The 19,232-nt window shown below is 59.2% G+C and overlaps 4 protein-coding genes across 13 annotated transcripts in view; 3 read left to right on the top strand and 1 right to left on the bottom strand.

The window, feature by feature from the left end:
- The window catches only part of PROB1 (proline rich basic protein 1), an 8,370-nt gene extending 6,351 nt beyond the window's left edge, over window positions 1-2,019 (top strand). The window contains exon 4 of the mRNA XM_042024332.1: window positions 1-2,019. This exon is cut by the window's left edge and continues 3,288 nt beyond it. Coding sequence (XP_041880266.1) covers window positions 1-1,202 — 1,202 coding nt within the window. The 3' untranslated portion in view covers window positions 1,203-2,019.
- A 72-nt stretch (window positions 2,020-2,091) lies between these two features.
- Window positions 2,092-3,508, top strand: MZB1 (marginal zone B and B1 cell specific protein). Its single transcript, XM_042024879.1, has 4 exons — window positions 2,092-2,331; window positions 2,618-2,724; window positions 2,885-2,989; window positions 3,068-3,508. The coding sequence occupies exons 1-4, from the start codon at window positions 2,140-2,142 to the stop codon at window positions 3,240-3,242; spliced, it is 579 nt and encodes a 192-aa protein (XP_041880813.1). The 5' UTR covers window positions 2,092-2,139; the 3' UTR covers window positions 3,243-3,508.
- On the top strand, window positions 3,501-7,964 carry SLC23A1 (solute carrier family 23 member 1). Of its 9 annotated transcripts, XM_042024841.1 has the most exons (15): window positions 3,501-3,710; window positions 4,164-4,235; window positions 4,423-4,527; window positions 4,617-4,774; window positions 4,849-4,937; window positions 5,014-5,081; window positions 5,166-5,347; window positions 5,448-5,568; window positions 5,672-5,828; window positions 6,005-6,152; window positions 6,248-6,353; window positions 6,431-6,560; window positions 6,770-6,913; window positions 7,056-7,151; window positions 7,270-7,964. In XM_042024841.1, exons 1-15 carry the CDS (start codon window positions 3,501-3,503, stop codon window positions 7,515-7,517), a joined length of 2,034 nt encoding a protein of 677 aa, XP_041880775.1. In that variant the 3' UTR covers window positions 7,518-7,964. The 9 variants fall into 9 exon arrangements, with proteins under 9 accessions (XP_041880775.1, XP_041880741.1, XP_041880749.1 ...); XM_042024807.1 differs by having other exon boundaries at window positions 4,426-4,527; window positions 5,019-5,081; window positions 6,005-6,353; XM_042024815.1 differs by having other exon boundaries at window positions 5,019-5,081; window positions 6,248-6,560.
- A 1,797-nt stretch (window positions 7,965-9,761) lies between these two features.
- On the bottom strand, window positions 9,762-18,256 carry PAIP2 (poly(A) binding protein interacting protein 2). 2 transcript variants are annotated; one of them, XM_042024899.1, is made up of 4 exons: window positions 18,134-18,256; window positions 14,478-14,637; window positions 12,072-12,251; window positions 9,762-10,874 (listed from the first exon to the last, which is right to left on the bottom strand). In XM_042024899.1, the coding sequence occupies exons 2-4, from the start codon at window positions 14,613-14,615 to the stop codon at window positions 10,809-10,811; spliced, it is 384 nt and encodes a 127-aa protein (XP_041880833.1). In that variant the 5' UTR covers window positions 14,616-14,637; window positions 18,134-18,256; the 3' UTR covers window positions 9,762-10,808. The 2 variants fall into 2 exon arrangements, with proteins under 2 accessions (XP_041880833.1, XP_041880823.1); XM_042024889.1 differs by having other exon boundaries at window positions 14,478-14,643; window positions 18,134-18,242.
- Between the last annotated feature and the right edge of the window lie 976 nt (window positions 18,257-19,232).

The following is a 19,232-nucleotide window of genomic DNA, read 5'->3' as shown; positions in this document are numbered from 1 at the left end:
GGACCCCTTTGGTCCCCAATCCATCCAGTGCATCCTTTGGGTCTCCAGTGGTCCCAAATCCATCCAGTGCATCCTTTGGGTCTCCAGTGGTCCCAAATCCATCCAGTGCATCCTTTGGAACCACTTTGGTCCCCAATCCACCCAGTGCATCCTTTGGGAACCCCTTGGTCCCAAATCCATCCAGTGCATCCTTTGGGTCTCCACTGGTCCCCAATCCACCCAGTGCATCCTTTGGGAACCCCTTGATCCCCAATCCATCCAGTGCATCCTTTGGGTCTCCATTGGTCCCAAATCCATCCAGTGCCTCTTTTGGGAATGCCTGGGTCCCCAATGCATCCAGTGCATCCTTTGGGAACCCCTTGATCCCCAGCCCAGGCAGCTCCTCCTTTGGGTCCCCCTTAGTCACCAACCCAGTCCCCACTTCCCTTGGGCATCCATCAGTCTCCAACATGGCTGGCTCTTTCTTTGGATCCCCCTTTGTCCCCAGCGCAGCCAGCGCTCCCCTGGGAAGTGGTGCCTATCCCCTTCCCGGTGAAGTGCCCTGGAGCAAGCCCAGCCCTGAGCCCCCCCTGCCCCGACCCCCCGAGGGCCCAGCTGCTATGGAGCCCCCAGCCCAGCCCCGCCTCGAGGATGCTCCTCATTTCCTCAGGAGGACCGATGGCCCCTCACCGAGTGGGAGGAGCAGGCAGAGCCCCCCCAAGCCCTTCTCCGCCTCCCTGCCCCCCCAGAGGAGGATGCTCGTGGATCCCAGCAGCGGGAAGTGCTACTACATGGAGCCGCCGCGGCAGCCCCAGATGAAAACGCTCTACGACCCCGAGACCGGGCAGTACCTGGAGATGCTGGTCCCACCGGTGGCGTCACACACCGGGCTCTACCAGGCACCTTTCAACCCCCTGCTCATGGGGGTCTACGGCCCACCCTACGCACCCTACGGCGGCTTCCCGGGGCTCCCGGCACCGCCGCCCTCCGCGCCCTCGCCGCCGCACCCCGAGCTGCCCGCTGCCGACAACCCCGGCGTGCCCGGGACCTCCGGCTCTGCTCCCAAGGGCGAGGGGCCGTCCCCTGCCGGGGGTCCCGACTGTGGCTACCTGGAGAGCCTGTACTACATCCCCACGGGGATGCGGGCCAGCCCCGGCCCCGAGCAGCCCCCGGCCCGCGCCAGCCCTGCCGCGCCCGAGAAGGGGTCACTGCCCCGGATGTGACGGGATGGACCCGCGCGGATGTCCCTTCCCATGGCCGGGCTTTAGCCCGAAGTCAGCATCACCTGATGAGAGTCCCCTTGCCCACGGCTGAGCTGGCAAAGCGCCGAGGGGTAGCGGGCACTGGCTGGACCTCACTGGCTTCTCATGGAAACAGGGACAAAAAGGGTCTTTTCCAGTGTGAGCACCTGGCAGCCCTGAGGGGGCATGGAGGTCCCCGGCCAGCAAAGGGACCACACAGGCCCCGCTTTCCCCTGTCCTGCCAGTCCCATCTCAAGGATGACTCTGGCTGGTTGGCACAGGGGGGTGATGGCCTGGGCACCCCCAGCCTCCCCCCAGCCACAGCTGCAGCACAGACACCCCAAAAGAGTAATAAAAATGCTGAAACAGCTTTAAATCTGCTTATTCGTCCTGTGCTTGTGTGGTCTGTAAAGGGGAGCGAGGAGCTGAGGCACTTAGAACCTGCAGTCCGTCTGTCTGTCTTGGAGTGTCCACCAGATAAATCCCAGTCCCTGTGAGCAGGAAGGGACTCTGCAGTCCTCAGTGAGCCCTGAACCCCAAACCCCAGCCCTGAGCCCCAAACCACAGCCACGACCCTCAAACCCTAGTTGTGAACCTCAAATCCCAGCCCGGAGCCCCAGCCCCCGTAGATCCACACCATCCCAGGAAGGATTTAGGCTGAGGAGAAGGGATCAGGCATTACAAGACTGAGTTACAGCAAAAACCTCCCGGAGAGGGGGGCACTCGGTCGGGGACACCCCACACCCCCCCCCCTTCCTGCCGTGACACCCGGGACGGACGGGCCGCCCCAGCCGGATGCAGGTGTGTGCTGGCCGCGCCTCAGCGCCGCTCGCTCGCCCGCCCCGGGGGGTTTATAGCCCGCCCCGAGGGGTTTATAGCCACCCCGCGCCTGCGCCCCGCACTTTCTAAGCGCGGCACGATGCGGCCAGCGCTGGCAGCGTGGCTGGTGCTGAGCCTGCTGGGGGGGACAGGGGCCCAGGACATGTGTGGGGACCCCCCCGCCACCCCGTCCCACTCGGTCCCTGCGCCCCAGCTCAGCCCCGAGGAGCGGCTCTCGCCCCACATGCCCGAATCTCTGCGCTGCGACGCCTGCCACGCCATCGCCTTCCAGGTGGGGACCGAGGACACGGCGCCCCAAAAGCGGCGTGAGAACCCTTGTGGGGATGTTTCAGCCTGGGGAGATGCTGCCGGCTCCCTTGGGGCACCCCACTGATGGATATTCCTTATTGGCAACTTTAAAAGCCTTTTGGGCTCCTCATGGACCCTCTAACCCATGCAGATGTGCTTCTGCTGCTAGGGCCGCACGGAAGGCTGTGCAGACCCCAGCCCCGCTCGGGAGCAGGGTCGCGGGCAGGCTGCCACCCTCACTGCCCGGATTCCGCCTTTTTTCACCCCAGATTGAGGAGCAGCTGAGCAAGGCAGAGGGGAAGGTGGGCAAGAAGGCGCTGAGGGAGTCGGACTACATAGAGGTGCTGGAGAGGAGCTGCTCACAGGACTGGGAGAGGTGAGCGGCGTGTCCATGAGATGGGGGTGTCCCCAGGGGTCAGAATGTCCCCAAGGATGGCGGTGCCCCAGGGATCAGAGTGCCCCCGGGGCTGTCCCCAGGGATAGGGGAGGGGAGTGCCCAGCGACCATTTTCCCTCCAACCCCCCCTCTCCCCGCAGTTACGGGGTGCTGGAGCTGGACGGGGAGAAGCGGCTGTCGGGGCCAGGGCTGCCCAGGCAGCAGCCCCTGAGCGTGATGGTGTCTGGGGGCCCATGGCCGAGCAGGTGAGTCGGGGGTCTGGCGGTGCAGGAGGTCCGGGCACTGTCCCCTCGCCGCCAGGTGACCACCGCGGCTCCTCGCAGGCTCTCCAAGCTGTGCCACGGCTACGTGGGCGAGCGGGGCGAGGCGCAGATCTACGAGGCGCACCGGCGGGGCCCGGCCGTGCTGCGGCAGCTGCTGTGCCACGGGGACAAGGGACCCTGTGCGGGCCGCAAGGACCGCCCGGACCCCCCCAAGGCGCTGCAGAACGAGCTGTAGCCCGGCGAGGTTAATGCTTAATGCCCCGGCGACCTTCGGAGCCGACTTCGTCCCCAGCGGGAGCCGACACGTGCCGGGAGCTGGGCGCCGGGAGCTGGGCGCCTTCCCGGTGTCGCCTGTCACCGATGTCGCCGCTGTCGCTCGACGCCCGTGCCGGCAGCGCGTCCGGGCGAACGGGGAATTACTCTGTAACCCACGGGCTCTAATGTTTCACCACGGCGCTGCTGCGGGCGGCTGCAGCCCCAATTAAAGGAGTTAATGGCTGATCCGTGCCGGGGCTGCGCTCCCTGGTTTCACAACCCCCAGCCAATGGCCGCCCTCCCGCCCGCCGCCCCGGCCTCCGCCACCGCCCGGCCGGTGACTAAAGTCCTTCCCACGGCCATAAAACCCCCCCGAGCAGGGACATCGCCGCCGGGGACGCGTCGCCGGAACATGGGGACCCGCTCAGGAGACCTGGCTCAGCCCCAGGTGAATGCAGGCGCCGTCCCTGTCCCCATCCCTTCCTCGGTGTCATCTCAGGGCGGTGGGGAGGGAGGTGGTGAGCAGGGACGCTGGCCCCAGCGATGGCCAGCTCAGAGTCAGGATGCCCAGATGCTGGTAGTCTGGGGGCTGCGGTGACTCCCGGGACAAAGGGAACACGCTGGAATGCTGCGGCTGGGACTGGCTGTGCCATCGTTCCCAGCACCTGCAGTGGGGATCCCCCTCCACATTTTCCAGGAACAAACTACCACATAGGGACCAGTGGGTTTGGGAGCCCAGACCCCTCCTGGGGTCAGAGCTGGCACCGGGTGGGACTGACCGGACACACATGCTGAGCCATGGCCCGGTGTCACCCGCGTCGCCCAGGGCAGAGCCCAGCCCCTTTCCCGTGGGACACCTGGGTCCACACTGACCCAGCTCCCACCTCGTCCTCACTGCCAGAATGGGAACGTGGCTCTGGCCCCCGCTGGCTCCCCGCAGACCCCTGGGAAGGAGCTGCCTGCGGCGGGCAGGGTGAGTACCGGGGCACCCCGCGGGCAGCGCCGCACCCCAAATCCATCTGTAACGCACCCGCGGATGGAGACCGGCCAGCCGGGACCCCTCCCAGCCCTGAGGGCACAGGGGCTGCCAGGAGGCAGGGTGGGGTGCCCGTCCTTGCACACAGCCCCAGTGAGACAGGCTGAGCTGTGCCCCCACACAGCAGGACCACGGGGCGGGCACCAGGCCCCCCCGGCCGGAGATGGACATGCTCTACAGGATCGAGGATGTGCCCCCCTGGTACCTCTGCATCCTGCTCGGCTTCCAGGTACAGCCTGGGAAGCGCCAGACCCCAAGTCCCCGCTCCCCGCGGTGTGGGGCACCCCCCAGCCCGGCTGAGCCCCCCTCGCCCCCCAGCACTACCTGACCTGCTTCAGCGGCACCATCGCCGTCCCCTTCCTGCTGGCCGAGAGCCTGTGCGTGGGCAAGGACCAGCTCACCGTCAGCTACCTCATCGGCACCATCTTCACCTGCGTGGGCATCACCACCCTCATCCAGACCACCGTGGGCATCAGGTAGGGCCGCGGCCCCGGCGGGACCCCCTGCCCAGCCCCGGGCCCGGGCGCAGGCATCCCTCTCGTCCCCCCAGGCTGCCCCTCTTCCAGGCGAGCGCGCTGGCCTTCCTTGTCCCCGCCAAGTCCATCCTGGCCTTGGAGAAGTGGCGATGCCCATCTGAAGGTGAGGGCAGGGGGGTGCAGGGGGTGTCTAGCCTCTCGGCGCCCCCCGGGACCACCTCACCCCCCTTCATCCCCAGAGCAGATCTACGGCAACTGGTCACTGCCCCTCAACACGTCCCACATCTGGCAGCCCCGCATGCGAGAGGTACATCCTGCCGCCACCCCCGGGGCACCCAGACTCCCCGGCAGGCTGCTGACGCCCTCTCCTGCACCTCTCCATGCCCTGCAGATCCAGGGGGCCATCATAGTGTCCAGCCTGGTGGAAGTGGTCATCGGGCTGCTGGGGCTCCCCGGGGCACTGCTCAGCTACATCGGGCCGCTGACCGTCACCCCCACCGTGTCCCTCATCGGACTCTCCGTCTTCCAGGCGGCTGGAGACCGGGCTGGCTCCCACTGGGGCATCTCTGTGCTGTATGGCATGGGGACACGGGGCACAGGGGGGCAGGCTGGTCCAGCATGGAGCCAGGAGGACGTCAGGGGCACGAGGGATCCCATCTCTCTCTCCCCCCAGAACCATCTTCCTGATTGTCCTGTTTGCCCAGTACCTGCGGCAGGTCGCCATCTGCCTGCCCGGCTACCGGCGGGGCCACGGCTTTGTCCTGCTCCGCATCCAGATCTTCAAGATGTTCCCGGTAGGGACTGGCTGAGAGCATGCTGGGGAGGTCCCGAGTTCCCCCCTTTATCCGCACGTGGGCTCGGGAGCGATGCGGGAACACCCCGGTGTGTGCCCCGCAGATCATCCTGGCCATCATGGTGGTGTGGCTCATCTGCTACGTGCTGACCCGCACCGGAGTCTTCCCCAGCCAGCCCGGGGAGTACGGGTACAAGGCCAGGACGGACGCCCGGGGCGAGATCCTGTCCGTGGCACCCTGGTTCCGCGTCCCCTACCCCTGTGAGTGCCTGGCAGCCCCGCGGCGCTCTGGGCCCCCCGATACCCCTTTGCCTTGCTGATGGTGCGGCATCGGCGGGGCAGGGGAGCACCCGGGAGGGCCCAAAGTGGCACCGGTGAGCACCGGGTGGGGGGTCCTGGGGTGTCCCCAGTCCTGATCTGCTCTGCCCCCCGGGCAGGCCAGTGGGGGTTGCCCACGGTGACCTCAGCAGCCGTGCTGGGCATGTTCAGTGCCACACTGGCGGGCATCATCGAATCCATCGGGGACTATTACTCCTGTGCCCGGCTGGCAGGAGCCCCCCCGCCCCCTGTGCACGCCATCAACAGGTACAGCCAGCTGTTCCCCACTCGCACCGCGGCATCCCTGGACACCGGTCAGGGATGCTGCAGGAGCGTGGGATTGGGACCGTGTTGTTCCCCAGGGGCATTTTCACCGAGGGCATCTCCTGCATCATCGCGGGGCTGTTGGGAACCGGCAACGGCTCCACGTCCTCCAGCCCCAACATCGGCGTCCTGGGCATCACCAAGGTACCGGGGCCGGGGGAGGGTCCCGGCTCGGCCGGGGGGCGCAGGCACCGTCACCTGCTGCCGGTGTCTCTGTGCAGGTGGGGAGCAGGAGGGTGATCCAGTACGGCGCCGGCATCATGCTCGTGCTGGGCACCATCGGCAAGTTCACGGCGCTCTTCGCCTCCCTGCCCGACCCCGTCCTCGGCGGGATGTTCTGCACCTTATTCGGTAACTGTCCCCCCCCAGACCCGGAGCGCTGCTCTCGGCAGCGCTGGGCCACGTCCCCGCAGCCTTGGGGGCTGATGAGCCCAAGGGATGCAGGGCGGGTTTGAGGGGAGCCGGGGCTGCCTCCTCGCACCCTCACCGCGGCTGGGGCAGCCCCCGATGCCCGGCCAGCGCGGGCACCTCCGCCTGCATCGCCGCGTCTCTGCCGGCAGGAATGATCACGGCCGTCGGCCTCTCCAACCTGCAGTTCGTCGACATGAACTCCTCCCGAAACCTCTTCGTGCTGGGCTTTGCCATGTTTTTCGGGCTGACGCTGCCGAATTACCTGAATTCCCACCCCGGGGCCATTAACACAGGTACCGCCCGCCACGAAAAGCCGCGATTTTGGGAGTTTGGGGAGAGAGGAGGGCAGATCTCCCGGCGCTCGTCCGCCCCGGGGCAGCAGCTGGGAAATCCCGCTCCTCACAGCACCCCCGGCTCCGTCCCACGCTGTCGCAGGTGTCCCCGAGCTGGACCAGATCCTGACGGTGCTGCTGACCACGGAGATGTTCGTCGGGGGGACCATTGCCTTCGTCCTGGACAACACCATCCCGGGTAGCTGCAGCACAGGGGCCGGGCAGGGGAAGCCGCGGGGCTGGGGCAGATTCCTGTTGATTTAGAGCCGGCAGAGGGGATGGCGGGGTCGCGGGGGTGACACTGGACATCCCCGCAGGGACGCAGGAGGAGCGAGGGCTCGTGCAGTGGAAGGCAGGAGCGCACTCGGACAGCACGAGCAGCGCCAGCCTGAGGAGCTACGACTTTCCCTTGGGGATGGGCGCGGTGCGGAGGAGCCGCTGGCTCAGGAAGGTGCCCATCTGCCCGGTGTTCACCGGGTTCAGGGCCCGGGCGAGCGGCCGGGGCACGGCGGCCGCGGAGGGGCCGGACGGCGCAGACGGCGGCTCGGTGTGCACCAAGGTCTGAGCCAGGGGAGGGTCCCGGGAGGGTCCCGCCCCAGCGCCGGAGGAGCCGAGCCGAGCTCCCGGGGGGCTGTCGGGGTTCGGTAGCACCGGCCAAGGCCAAAGCCAAGGCTTCTGGTGCTCGGCTCGAACGCAGGGCTAGAGAAACACAACGTTTCTCTTGGGGGACATCCCGAGCTCCGGGGTACAGCCTGGGGACCGCCACCCCGTGCCGTGCTCCACCTGAAGCTTTGGCTGGCTGAGACTCGTCCAGCGCTGGCTGAAGCCCGTCAGCCACATCGGAGCCCCGGGGCCACCAGCTCCCAGCCGGGGCCACGGATTTTCACCTGCCCTCGGCTCCGGCAGGGTGACCCAGCGGCTGGCACGGGCTCTGCGTGGGGCAGCGTCCAGACCAGCGTTAGGATGACTAATTTAAGACTATACATTAAAAATGATAACGTATTCAAGCGCACGTGCCCTGCCAGCATCTCTGCTGCCTCCTGCACCGTTCCCTCGCCCTTTAAGCACCACAAAGGCGTCAGCACCTTTGACCGTACTCTCTCCTGGGCTGCCAGACACGGAGACACGCTGGATTTCTTCCAGGTGGGCTCTGCCTGGACCCAGGGCTGTGGGAGAGGCAGCTCAGCACAAGCCCTTGGCAAACCCTTCCTGCTCTGGGAGCTCTGGAGCGCTGGCTCTGTCCCGGCCGTGCTGGTGACAGCACCTCATGCTGCTGGGGTGTTCCCAGATGCAGGCACAGAGGGGGCTGACCCCCAACGCAGCAGGGTCAAGCCAGTCCTGGGCCTGGATTTAGCACCGAAGTTGAGCTGAGGCAACACGGCACAACCCCGTGACAGCCCATGGTGGCACTGCCACACACTCACTCCCCAGCCTGAGCAGGGAGAGAAGTGAGAAAATCTGTTAAAAGTGAAGATGAAGGGAAAAAAAAATCCCAACCTAAAATAAACCCCGAGGGATGCAAATACAACCACTCCCACCTCCCACGAGCACCAGCCAGGCTCTGAGGCCTCTCTCCTGCTGCTGTCCTGGTGCTGGTGGCGAGCACGGTGTTGCAGTGTGTGACAGCTCTCCGGCCATCTGTGTTCCCTCCCATTTCTTTGTCCTCCCAGCCCAGCTGCTGGGGCTGGAGCAGGAGTGAGAGGAGGCCTGGGTGCTGTGCAGGTGCTGCTCAGCACCGGGTGCCACCACCTCTGCTGCAGTCACACCCCGAAGCCAGAGGGGCGGGGGCTGCCACGGACAGCGGCAGCTCCTCCCCAATGAACATCCATCCCAGTGCTACGGGATGCAGGAGAGGGATAAACCCAACGCCAGGAGAGCAGCCCATGGCCAGGCTGGCTGCTCCACACGCTGGCTCCTGGCTGCTGCACTCAGTTGCCACCACCCCGAGGTGACGGTGGCCAGGCCAAAGCTCACGGACAAACTGCAGCCACACAGGACTCGCTGGTGGAACTCGCACTGCCGATAAAAATCAGCTGTGTGTTATTTGCTGACCTCTTTCTTTAGGCGCTCGAGCCTAGACTCTCCCCAGGCCAGTGGAAATCCTGGACTAGTGTTGGCAGGTCTCGGAAGGCCAGCGCCCAGCACCGAGCCCCGGGTACCTGCATGAGCATTGTGCAGAGCAGCAGCAGAAGGGGTTGGTGCTCCCCCAGGGCAGCGGCTGCAGCGAGGCGGTTCTGCCGCTGCGGGAAGGCCCCGCCTCACCCCGCCCGTCCTGCAGAGCCGCAGCTCCGGCTGCTCGCCTTCGCTTTAACCAGATTTTAACAGCGAGGCCAGGCTGTCCTGAGCGGGGCCAGGGGTCGGGCTCGATGCTGGTGGGTCCAACTCAGGACATTCCATGAAGAAAGAGTGGATGGGCCTGGAGAGGCTGTGGCAGCAGCTTTGTAGTGCCATCAGCTGCTCCCAGGGCTGCCAGCAGGGCCAGGCTGGGAACAGCCACAGGGAGAACGAAGGGAGAGCATGGAGTGGGAGGAGAGGAATAAATTCCCGTCCCTGGAAGTGTCTGAGGCCAGGCTGGACAGGGCTTGGAGCAGCCTGAGACAGTGGAAGGTTGGACAGTGGAATTGGATCGCTGAAGTCTCTTCCAACCCAAAGCAGTCTCTGGTTCCATGAAGGGTCCAGCCACAGCCAGGATCCTGGGCCATCGGGTTCCACAGCCTTCCAGGCTGGCATCCACAGTGCCAGCCCTGTCCTCCACATGCTGCCAAGCGAGTTCCCGTACGAGATGCCCAGTTATGAGACAGCCACCACATCAGTTCTACTATTATTTATTTTTTTAAATATTTTTGAAAAAATATAATTTTTTTACAATATTTTCAACTTAAACACTATTCACACTGAACACGTATGGCAGCTTAACCTACCCAAATATGAAGTTTAAGAAGCCAAAACTGTTCTAGCTTTATTAAAAGAAAAAAAAAAAGAACAACCAAAAACCAAAAGAAACCAAAAAGTTGTTGTGCTGTAGACTATTGTGTAGTGATGATTAAACAAAGCAAGGGAAAAGCACCACTCAAATCACTAATGCTGGGGGTTGCCTGGTTAAATCCAGCTATGGAAAGTGGGATGCTAAGAGTTACATAGGCAGTGCTATGTATGGCGCCCGTTCCTGGAAGAAACTGCGATGGATCTCACATCTCCTCAAACAGCACGGGAAGGGGAAGGTTTCTAACATGATCACACACTGCAAAGGATGGGGAACTGCTTCCTCCCAATCACTTGGATGTTAGCTCAGTAGCTGAGATCTACGACTCTGTACAGGTCTGTATGATTCGGGTTAAGCTCGGCCGATTCCCAGGATCATGATGTTTTGTAAGGGGGGAAATTAACATCAGTAACAACATTGCTACCTCAAAGGAAAGTTAGCAAATTTGCATAACAATCAGATCTCTTCACTTTCACTTGGAAGTTAAGGCATTATCAGGTGCAAGCTAGCACCAGTTAACACATCTTTAGTTAAAAACAGACCATTCACCGCAAATTCCAAGTCCTGTTTAAAAAGCAGAGTCTGCAGAAGGTTTTATTAACGTGGTACTTTGTCTCAACTTGACTGGTGCTTCTTACCTCACTGCCTCCTTCACACAGAGCCAGGGCCCAATTATGTTTCCATTAAACTTTTGACAGATTTACTTAATAACAGTCTCAGCACTTTTATTGAGCATGCAAGACTAACAAAACTTTGGCAATGCATAAGTGTAACACAGTGACAAGAAGAGAGAGCTTTTACAATTAAATCTTCTAATACTGGCTTCACAGTGTGGAAATTGTGCTACATCCACCAAAAGAGGGCCCAGTCTACTCAAATGTTTAAGTACTTCACCCCAGGAACAAACTCCTTTGCGTTTGGATTCAGATTACTCTTGACCTGAGGAAGGGAAGAACAGAAATCGAGGTGAATCATTTTTTCAGCTTCCATTTTCAAGCTGAAGACAATTAGAGGCAAAGGTTTATGGATTTAGAGTAACAATCAGGTATACAACAGGCTGCTTACATTTATCAGCGGTCTGTAATCCCTAGAAAAGCCCATTCCTCTGTGCTACTCCCTGAATTACCCAACCTCGCTTAGCTCCACCTGAAGTTTCAGTTGGATGAGGGCTCAGGGAACAAGCAGCAAACCACAGGCATGCAGCAGACACGGCAGCTTCCCCTCATGCTGAAATGGCCTTTTCTCAAGTTGAGCTGTTAAAACGTGCCATGAGGTTTTTAAATTTTGCTTATTTAAGCAAGAGGTGACTTGTTCCAGGAACTTCAGCCACTTCTGGGAATTTCATGAGTATGAGCACTGTACTGATTTTTCACATTCTGTCTGTGACTCCCCTGTCCTCCCCCTTGGCAAACTGCTGCTGCTCAGTGTCCTGCAGTTAGACATGGGAACCAGCACCTTCAAAAGGAGCTCTTTATCACCAAGAAATGGAGGATTAGGCTTTTCTGATCGTCATTGAGTCTGAAACTGCTGCCTGCAGCTGCTTCAGCTTGGAAAAGTCAGGGTCTGCCTCTGAATCTCAGAGCAGTTGTGCGATAGGATGGTGTGGGGTCTGTGCTCTGTACGAGGAACTTTGGATTCTGTGAGGGAAAATAAGCACACTCTGCCCTTTCCTTTGAGCTGAGCTCTGGACAGAAGTCAGATGGCAAAAAGAGGGAAATAATCACAGTTTGGCTGCTTTCCCCTTCCCTAGAATTGCTACAGGGATCTGCTGTGGCTCTCCCAATCCCAACCAGACCTTGGGACAGGGCTCAGACCAGCCCAACGTGTCAGTGCTGGCAGATGCCCAGTGACCCTTTTGCAGCCCCAGCTCCACTCAGTGCCCTTCTTTCATAACATCCCACCCACTCTTGAACGGGTGCCATGCACTGGGAAAGGTTCCATGTGGGTATGAAGAAACCCACCAAATAGGTCACATCCCACGAGGACACATCCCTTCCCACCCACCCTGCCCAGGCAGGCAGAGTTTAACAGGCTCCTTCCTACTGGAAAGGATTTTTCTCTCACCATTAGCAGCAACAAGCCCCAGCCTTGGACAAAGACTCAAGCTTTAGAAATAGGATGAGAAGCTGAACTTACCACCAGATCCTCCAGCGATGAGCTGTCACTGATAACAAGGTCATTGAACTGGTCCTGGATTTGATCCATTGTTTGTGGGAGATCACGGGCTGGAATAAACCATTCATGCTCCTCCTCTTCTTCCAGCATCTCCTGGAAACAGCGCTCAATAAATTCTTCTTCCCACAACTCCTCTTCGATCTGTGCAATGAAAAGAAACTGCTTCAGCAACAAATCTATTGTGAGCTCGTGGGGTTTTCACTCCCAGGTGTGTGCACCCAGCTGACCTTCCCAGCTATCCCACAGCACCCCAGCCCAGCACCACGTCCATGCAGCAGGAAGGACATCAGTGCTTTGTCCCAGGGATTGGGGCTGCAGCTGAAAGGGAATGGCAGGAGAACCCCACCAGCCCCAGCTGTTTTGTTTGTAGCTTGTTATGACCTAAAGGAGAAGGAAAATGTTGGTCCCAAGCAAAAATTGCAGCTGTACCAACTAGTCTGGACTGAGCTTGCTGCAAGCATGAGGAAGGGAGCTGTGCCAACACACACAGCCAGGAAACACTCCCCAGGAAAGCGTCCTATGGGACTCCTGGGGAAAGAATAACCACGGCCTGTCACCCGGAACAAGCGGCCTCTCCCTGGCTGCCGGTGTGTGCTCCCCCACTGCGGCTCTCCTCGGGAACCCCACGGGCTCCCAGCAGCTGTCAGGAATGCAGCCCTGCTGTCCTGGGAGCAGGACAAACCAACCCATGCAGAACTGACACGCAGTGCAGAGATTAAAGCAGTTTTCCTTGGTTGTTCAGTAAACAAGCTTTGGAGGGAGTTCATCCTACAAATTTTCCATGTCCTGCATCAGAGTGTTTAAGAGTGGAAAGCAGGGAAACAGAAGCTGGTGTGAATGACTTGCCCAGACACAAGGGAATGGAAAAATGATTCAGGACAGATTTAGAAGTTCACTCAGTGGAAGCTTGAACAAGTTTTCCCATCTATCCTTTGCTCTGAAATCAAACACCTCCTCAATCCTGGAGTGGAAACTCAGTTACCACAAACACCAAATCAAAAACATTAACACCACATATCAGGACTGCTGTGCAACCTGGTCCTTGCCCTTGGGGCAAAACACACCCACCAGCTCACCTGGTGCTCTGGGGAACAGAGACTCATCCCCATGTGCTCCGAGCCACCGCCCAGGCACTCCAGCAGCACCAACGCTGACTCAGTGCTATCCCAGAGCAGCACTCCAGCCTGGATGGCACCTGCAGGAGGCACTGCCTCCCTCCTGCCAGGGGCACACAGCCACAGGCTCCTGTTACACAGGGCTTGCCTGGCTCCAGGGGCTTGGCTACAGGCCTGTGCCCCTACAGGTGCCTCCATGGCAGCTCCGGGAGTACTAAATAACATTTAATTCCCCAAATAGCTGGAAATTAGGACTGCCCGTTTGTATTTTACAGCTCCAGTTTGACTTGCTCAAGCTCCCAGAGGGCTGTGTCTGCAGCAGCAGGTGACCAGGCTGCCTCAGGTGTTTGAGCACGACCCTTCTCCCCTCACACTCCCACCTTTCCTCTGCTCAATGGCATCTGTGCCTAAAAAATCATGGCACAACTCTCAGCTCCTTCCCAGAGAACTAGACCCCCTGTATGCTAACTGTGGTACAGCTCCCAGGGAGAAAGAGTCACCAAACAGGAAACAATGCACGAGAGAACTGAGGTTCTGTGAGCAAACCTGACTCGGAATGAGCTCAGTGCTGCTGGCACCCTGTGGATCCAATGCTGGTGGCTCAGCCTCTGGCACAGCCACAGCTGCTGGAGCACAGGCAGCAGCTGTGGAGTGCACAGAGCAAGCTGGGAATGGGAAAGGAGTGTGGAAAAAGGTGGGCTGTTCCCAGCCTCCGCAGGAGCCGCAGAGAAAAGGGTGACAGATGCAAGGTGGCAGAGGAAGGTAAGGCTTCCTTCCCACCCGATGGAGAAGGGAGCTGTAAGACTCAAGTATTAAAATGAGTGGGCCTGTTACCCGGCAGCTCTGTCACCCTGTGGAGCAGCAGTGCTGTTCCCAAGGCAGGTGTGCACCTGGAATTCCCCAGCTCAGCACCAGGACACTCGGCATGTCCGCACACGAACACCTCCCGGGCCAGCCCTTCCCAAGTGCCACGCACATCTGTCAACTCTCTTTTCTCCCCTCCCACCTGCAGAAGTAGGGAATTAATGGATGCATTAGAACGTGCTGCACTTCCTGTATTTTCCACCAGGACTACAGAAGATGAGCATTTACTGCCAGAGAAAGGGAGACCCATCTGTTCCCCGGGATCCCTCCAGAGAGCCCATCTAAAACTCCTTCTCCAAAGAATTGTCAGTGTCGGACCCCAGCTCTGTCCCTTCAGCTGGGAAGTGACAAAGCACAGAGGAGACACTGAAAGCAGAGGATGACTTGCCTGCCTGTTGAACTCCTCTTCGTTCTCCATCCACATGTACTCAGCAAAGGGGTTGTCATCCTCGTGGGAGTGCCCGTTGATGATCACATCCTCGCTGATGATGCTGGGGCTGGTACTGCTGCGACTCGGGTCCTTCATGGCTGCCACTCCGATCCCAAACCTGCAACTGAGGAGGGCAGCGATTACAGACGCGCAGATTCCTCATTCCCTGCCTCTGCACAAGCCCAGCCCAAGGGCAGGGAGGCTGCACCTGCATTTGGAGGCCCAAGGCAGCCTTGCCCCGACTGCAGCAGAGCTCTGAGATCACAACAAGGAACAGTATCAGAAGCACCGTTCCCATTGTGTGTGGATTCCAGGGACAAATTAATTTCCCAAACTGAACCTCACCAAAGCCAAGCACCACGGCCAATTAAAAGTGACAGGAAAAAACAGGAAGCACACATACTTGCCAGTAGGAAAATTTTAAGGCAACATTCAAAAGGAGAATTTGTTTTCCAAAGCATTTTTAAGTGTTGTGTGTCACGGCACGAGCCAGGTTTCACAGCCCTTTCCCACTGGGAAACCTTGCAGGGAGCAGAAACCACAAGGAACCGACCCTGCACAGGGCCACCTGGAAATCTGTGTGTTCTGAGGTGAGACAACACTGCTACCCTTCCTGTACCACGCTCGAGTACACAGATCAACACTGAAAAAGCTGAGTATTTGTTGGATACTAACACTGGTAGTATCAATTTTCTTTAAACAGTATGCACAGTGAGGCAACATCTTCCAAAAAATGACCTAAAAAAAACCTGACCAAAAAATCCAAGACTCAAGTCAAATTTGAATGTTCTTCTCATGTTAAAATTCACAATGAAAGTAGCAGCAGCGAGTGAAAATATTTTTATTATCAAAACAACACTTTAGCTTGTTGTCTGCATATCAAAGAGTGACTTCTTCAGAGAAGAGGGTATCAAAATACAGCCGTGTTGTTATTAGAGTACAAGGGCTTATCACCCAGCACCTCACATCTTCTCTTTGCACAACCTGTGGGTCCGGTTACCTAGGGAATTAATGCAAGTTCTGGTTTTAAACTCTTGATAATACCAGCTAAAAACCTGCCACATCCAAGTGACCAATTAAGAAAGTACAAAGAAGACAGAACCTGCCTGGCTTGCTCTGTTCCAGGTTTTGAAATCAAAGGCAAACCCCAGCACGGAAGTCACTGCAGCTCCCTGGGAAGTGCCACGAATGGGAGCAGATCCCGTGTGTTCCACCACGGGAAAACAGGCTCCTTTTGATGTTCTTACAAAACAAACTTGCTAAGGATTACTGGCAGCATTTACATAAAACAGGAAAGGATGCTGCCTTTAACACCCCAATTCAAGCTTGAAACTGCTTTAAAGCCACTTCAGCTGCTCCCAAGCCAACACATGGGATGGAGTACAGGAAATAAAGCCTAAAAAGCCTAATTTCTTTTTTTCCCCCCTCCTTTTTACTGGCATGTATTTTCACCTTCTCTTTTGCGGAGCTAGTCTTGCTATTACTATTTTCCTGAAGGTACCTGCCTCAGCAGTGAGGAACTCAGGCAGCTTCTGCACCAAGGTGACCGTACCAGACAAGTTCAGAAAGGTAAAAACAATTTAAAAAACCAACCCAAACCCAACAAACCAACCCTACTTGTTTGTGTAAAAGCTTGGAAGGTTAATTTGTTGAATCATGGACTGGCTTTCCCGTTTCTGAAGCGTTCCTACTGGACAGAAACTCCAGCTTTAGGAAGGAGGGAAGAGAACTCCAGCTTGGACCAAACCAGCTTTGTCCACCACTGCCCAAGGATGATGGGGATGATCTTCCAGAAGGACCCAGGATCAGCCTGAATATCTGAAGCTTATCTGATGAAGCCCTCAGTCCGTTCATGCTTTTCCCACAAGGAAACATGCCAACACTCACTGATCCTGCAGGAATGGTGAGGAAGCCCCAGGCCAGTCCCTCACTTGCAGCACTCCTGATTTCATTTTCTGCAGCTTCCAACAGAACAAATAAACCTTCCCATTTCTCCACTTCAAGACACAGACCAGGTTTCCATGCTCACATGTGGGGATGAGATCAGTCTCGTTTCACCGCTAGTGGATACAACCTTTTCAGTCAGGGAATTCTGAGGGGGAGAGCCAAATGCCACTTCAGTCTTGCAAAATGTCCCAATCTAAGCAGGCTGCTGCAGGAAACAAGCCCCAGTGCCAGGCTACACTGCTGCTGGGAATAAAAATAACCCCTTTTCCATCTGGGAGTAGGTGGGAAGCAGAGGAGCTCAAAGCTCCTCACACTAGAAGAGGAAATATAACATTGGCAGTGCTAAGGAACAGAAATCAGGGAGAATTCTGCCACGGTGACACACTGTGAGGGCCTGACCCAAGTTCCTCTGGGATTGTGGTGCGGAGTGGGGGTGATGGAGCAAGCACACTGCAAGTGCATAAGGAAAGGCACTTAAAAAAAAAAAGGATTTTTATCTTAGGAATGAAGTCAGAAATTAAAAATCCTGCAGGAACATGCTTTCAGTTAACCCTGAGTTGTTTTCTGTATGGAGTGTGAAGCTTGTTACTCCAGAACATAACTAAGGCCCATTAATTCACCCATTTCCCTGAATTTTGCTGCAGTTACAGCCATGGAGAGCCCTTGACCGACCATCATTAAAATTCAGAGCTTTGTGACTGAAGAGTCTGCATTTAAAACCTAGTCACGAAAGAAGATTATGCACTGCCTTCTCCGGAGGTGAGGTCAGGCCTAATTCCATGCATCAACCCCAGCTCCTTACCCATGACAGAAAAAGAATGAGGAGAACAATTAAGTTAAAAAATCACAGTATTTGCTTTAAGCACCCAAAACCATACACGATGGTTTTGGTGGGAGCTGAAGATTAAGGGAAGGTGTTCTAGAGCAGCTCGTGCAGGAGTCAGTGACTTATCACCCGGTGATTCCTCCTGCGAGTCGGCAGCACCAGCCCAGCTCCTCCTTATCTATCGAGATTAGCACACGGCTCTTATCAACGGAGCTGATTACACCCGTCTAATAATTATACTCGCCTAATAAACAGATTTCTTAATCAAATTCATGCGGGACGCCAGCGCTATCTGATATAAACGCTTCCAAGGGCTGCGCTGGAAGTTACCGAACGCAGCCGCCTCCGTGGCGAGGGGCTAAGGCGGGGGCTGTGCGAGCAGCGCCGGAGCAGGGACGGGCCCCGGCCGGACCCCGCGGCCGGGACCATGTTTTGGTAATAGCGGAGCCGCCGCTGGGCCCGGTGTTGTCGGTAACTCCGGGCCTGGTGTTGTCGGTAACCGCGGGCCCGGTGGTGTCGGTAACCGCGGGCCCGGTGGTGTCGGTAACCGCGGCCCGGTGTTGTCGGTAACCGCGGCCCGGTGTTGTCGGTAACCGCGGGCCGCGCCGCTCGCTCCCCCCGGCCCCGCGCGGGCGGTAGCGCTGCGGGGCCGCCTCCCCCCGCCCCCGCTTTGTTCGGCACCAGCCGCCCCCGCAGGCCCCGGATGGCGCCGCAGACAATACCGAGGGGCGGCCCCGCCGCGGGGGGTGGAGGCCGCGGCCCGGCACCGCCTCAAGGGAGGGGGCGGCGCCCTCGAGCCACCCGCGGCGGTCCGTGCCCGGGGTCGCCCCCCGCCGCTCACCTGCGGTGCGCAGAGGAGCCGCCGCTCCGCCGTGACCCGCCCGGACCCCACCGGACCCACCGGCCCCGCTCCGCTCCGCCCGCTCCGCGCTCGGCCCGGCCCGCCCCGCTCCGCCACACACCGCCGGACCTGACGTCACTTCCGCCAACGCCGGGCCCCGCCGGCCCCGCCCCCTCTCCCCCGGAAGCGGCTGTGGCAGGCGCGCGCCAGGCCGCAGCACCGGCGGGGGGGCGGCGCGCTGCACGCTGGGACACGTAGTCTTTTCCCTCCTCCCGGCGCGCGGCGTGCCGGGAGCTGTAGTCTCGCACGGCACCTGGCAGCCATTTCGCGCGGCGGCGCGGGGCACGCCGGGAAGCGCAGTCCGGCGGGGCGGCCGCCATCTTGTGGCAGCGGCGGGGAGGGGGCGGGGGCCGAGCAGCCGCGGTGCCCACAGAGGGAGCGCTGAACACCCCCGGGCTCTGAGAGCGGGCTGCGAACACTCCTCGCTCCCGGGCACCCCCGAGGCTCCCCCAGCCTCCCCTCGGGACAGCGGCTGACCCGGGAGGCGCAGATCCCTTGCCTCGCTGAGGGAGAGGATAACGAAACACTGGGCGAACAACATTCCTGTTCACAAACTGGTGTTTCTGCACGAGGTTCGTGCGTTTTTAAGGCTATCAGGAAATGGGACATAATAGATATTCTTTTCTGGGTACGTGCCGAGGCTTCAGCCCCATTTACTAAATGGGTTCAAAGGGCCATTTTTATTCCCTTTTGCTCCACCTCCCCTTTCCTCAGGGGAAGGTGGAAACGCCTCTCCTGCCCACAGCCGAGCTCCGCTGTGCCCTCATTGTGCCCAGCCCCGCTCCCACTCACAACCTCACAGAGGCACAGAAACCGGACACCGACGGAGTTAAAGCCCTTTGCTCCATGCCAGGAGCAGAATCTGGAGCCACAAGCCCTCCTTGGGCCAGCCGGGAGCAGGCGTGGCACACCGGCGGCTGAACGCGCGAAGGGCCGAGTGTGTGGCTCGACAGGGCTCGGTGTCCCGGCTGAGGCCGGGCTCGGCCGCTGGTGAGGAGTTCCCAGATCGGAGCAGGGGATTCAGGCTCCATCCCAGCAG

This window comes from Corvus kubaryi, unplaced genomic scaffold, assembly GCF_017639235.1.
Source record: "Corvus kubaryi isolate FWS band 111438036 unplaced genomic scaffold, C.kubaryi_AGA036_p1.0 128, whole genome shotgun sequence".
In the NCBI taxonomy this organism is placed as follows: domain Eukaryota; kingdom Metazoa; phylum Chordata; class Aves; order Passeriformes; family Corvidae; genus Corvus; species Corvus kubaryi.
Note: the sequence above shows the minus strand (reverse complement) of the source record. Positions and strands in the feature narration are given on the sequence as shown.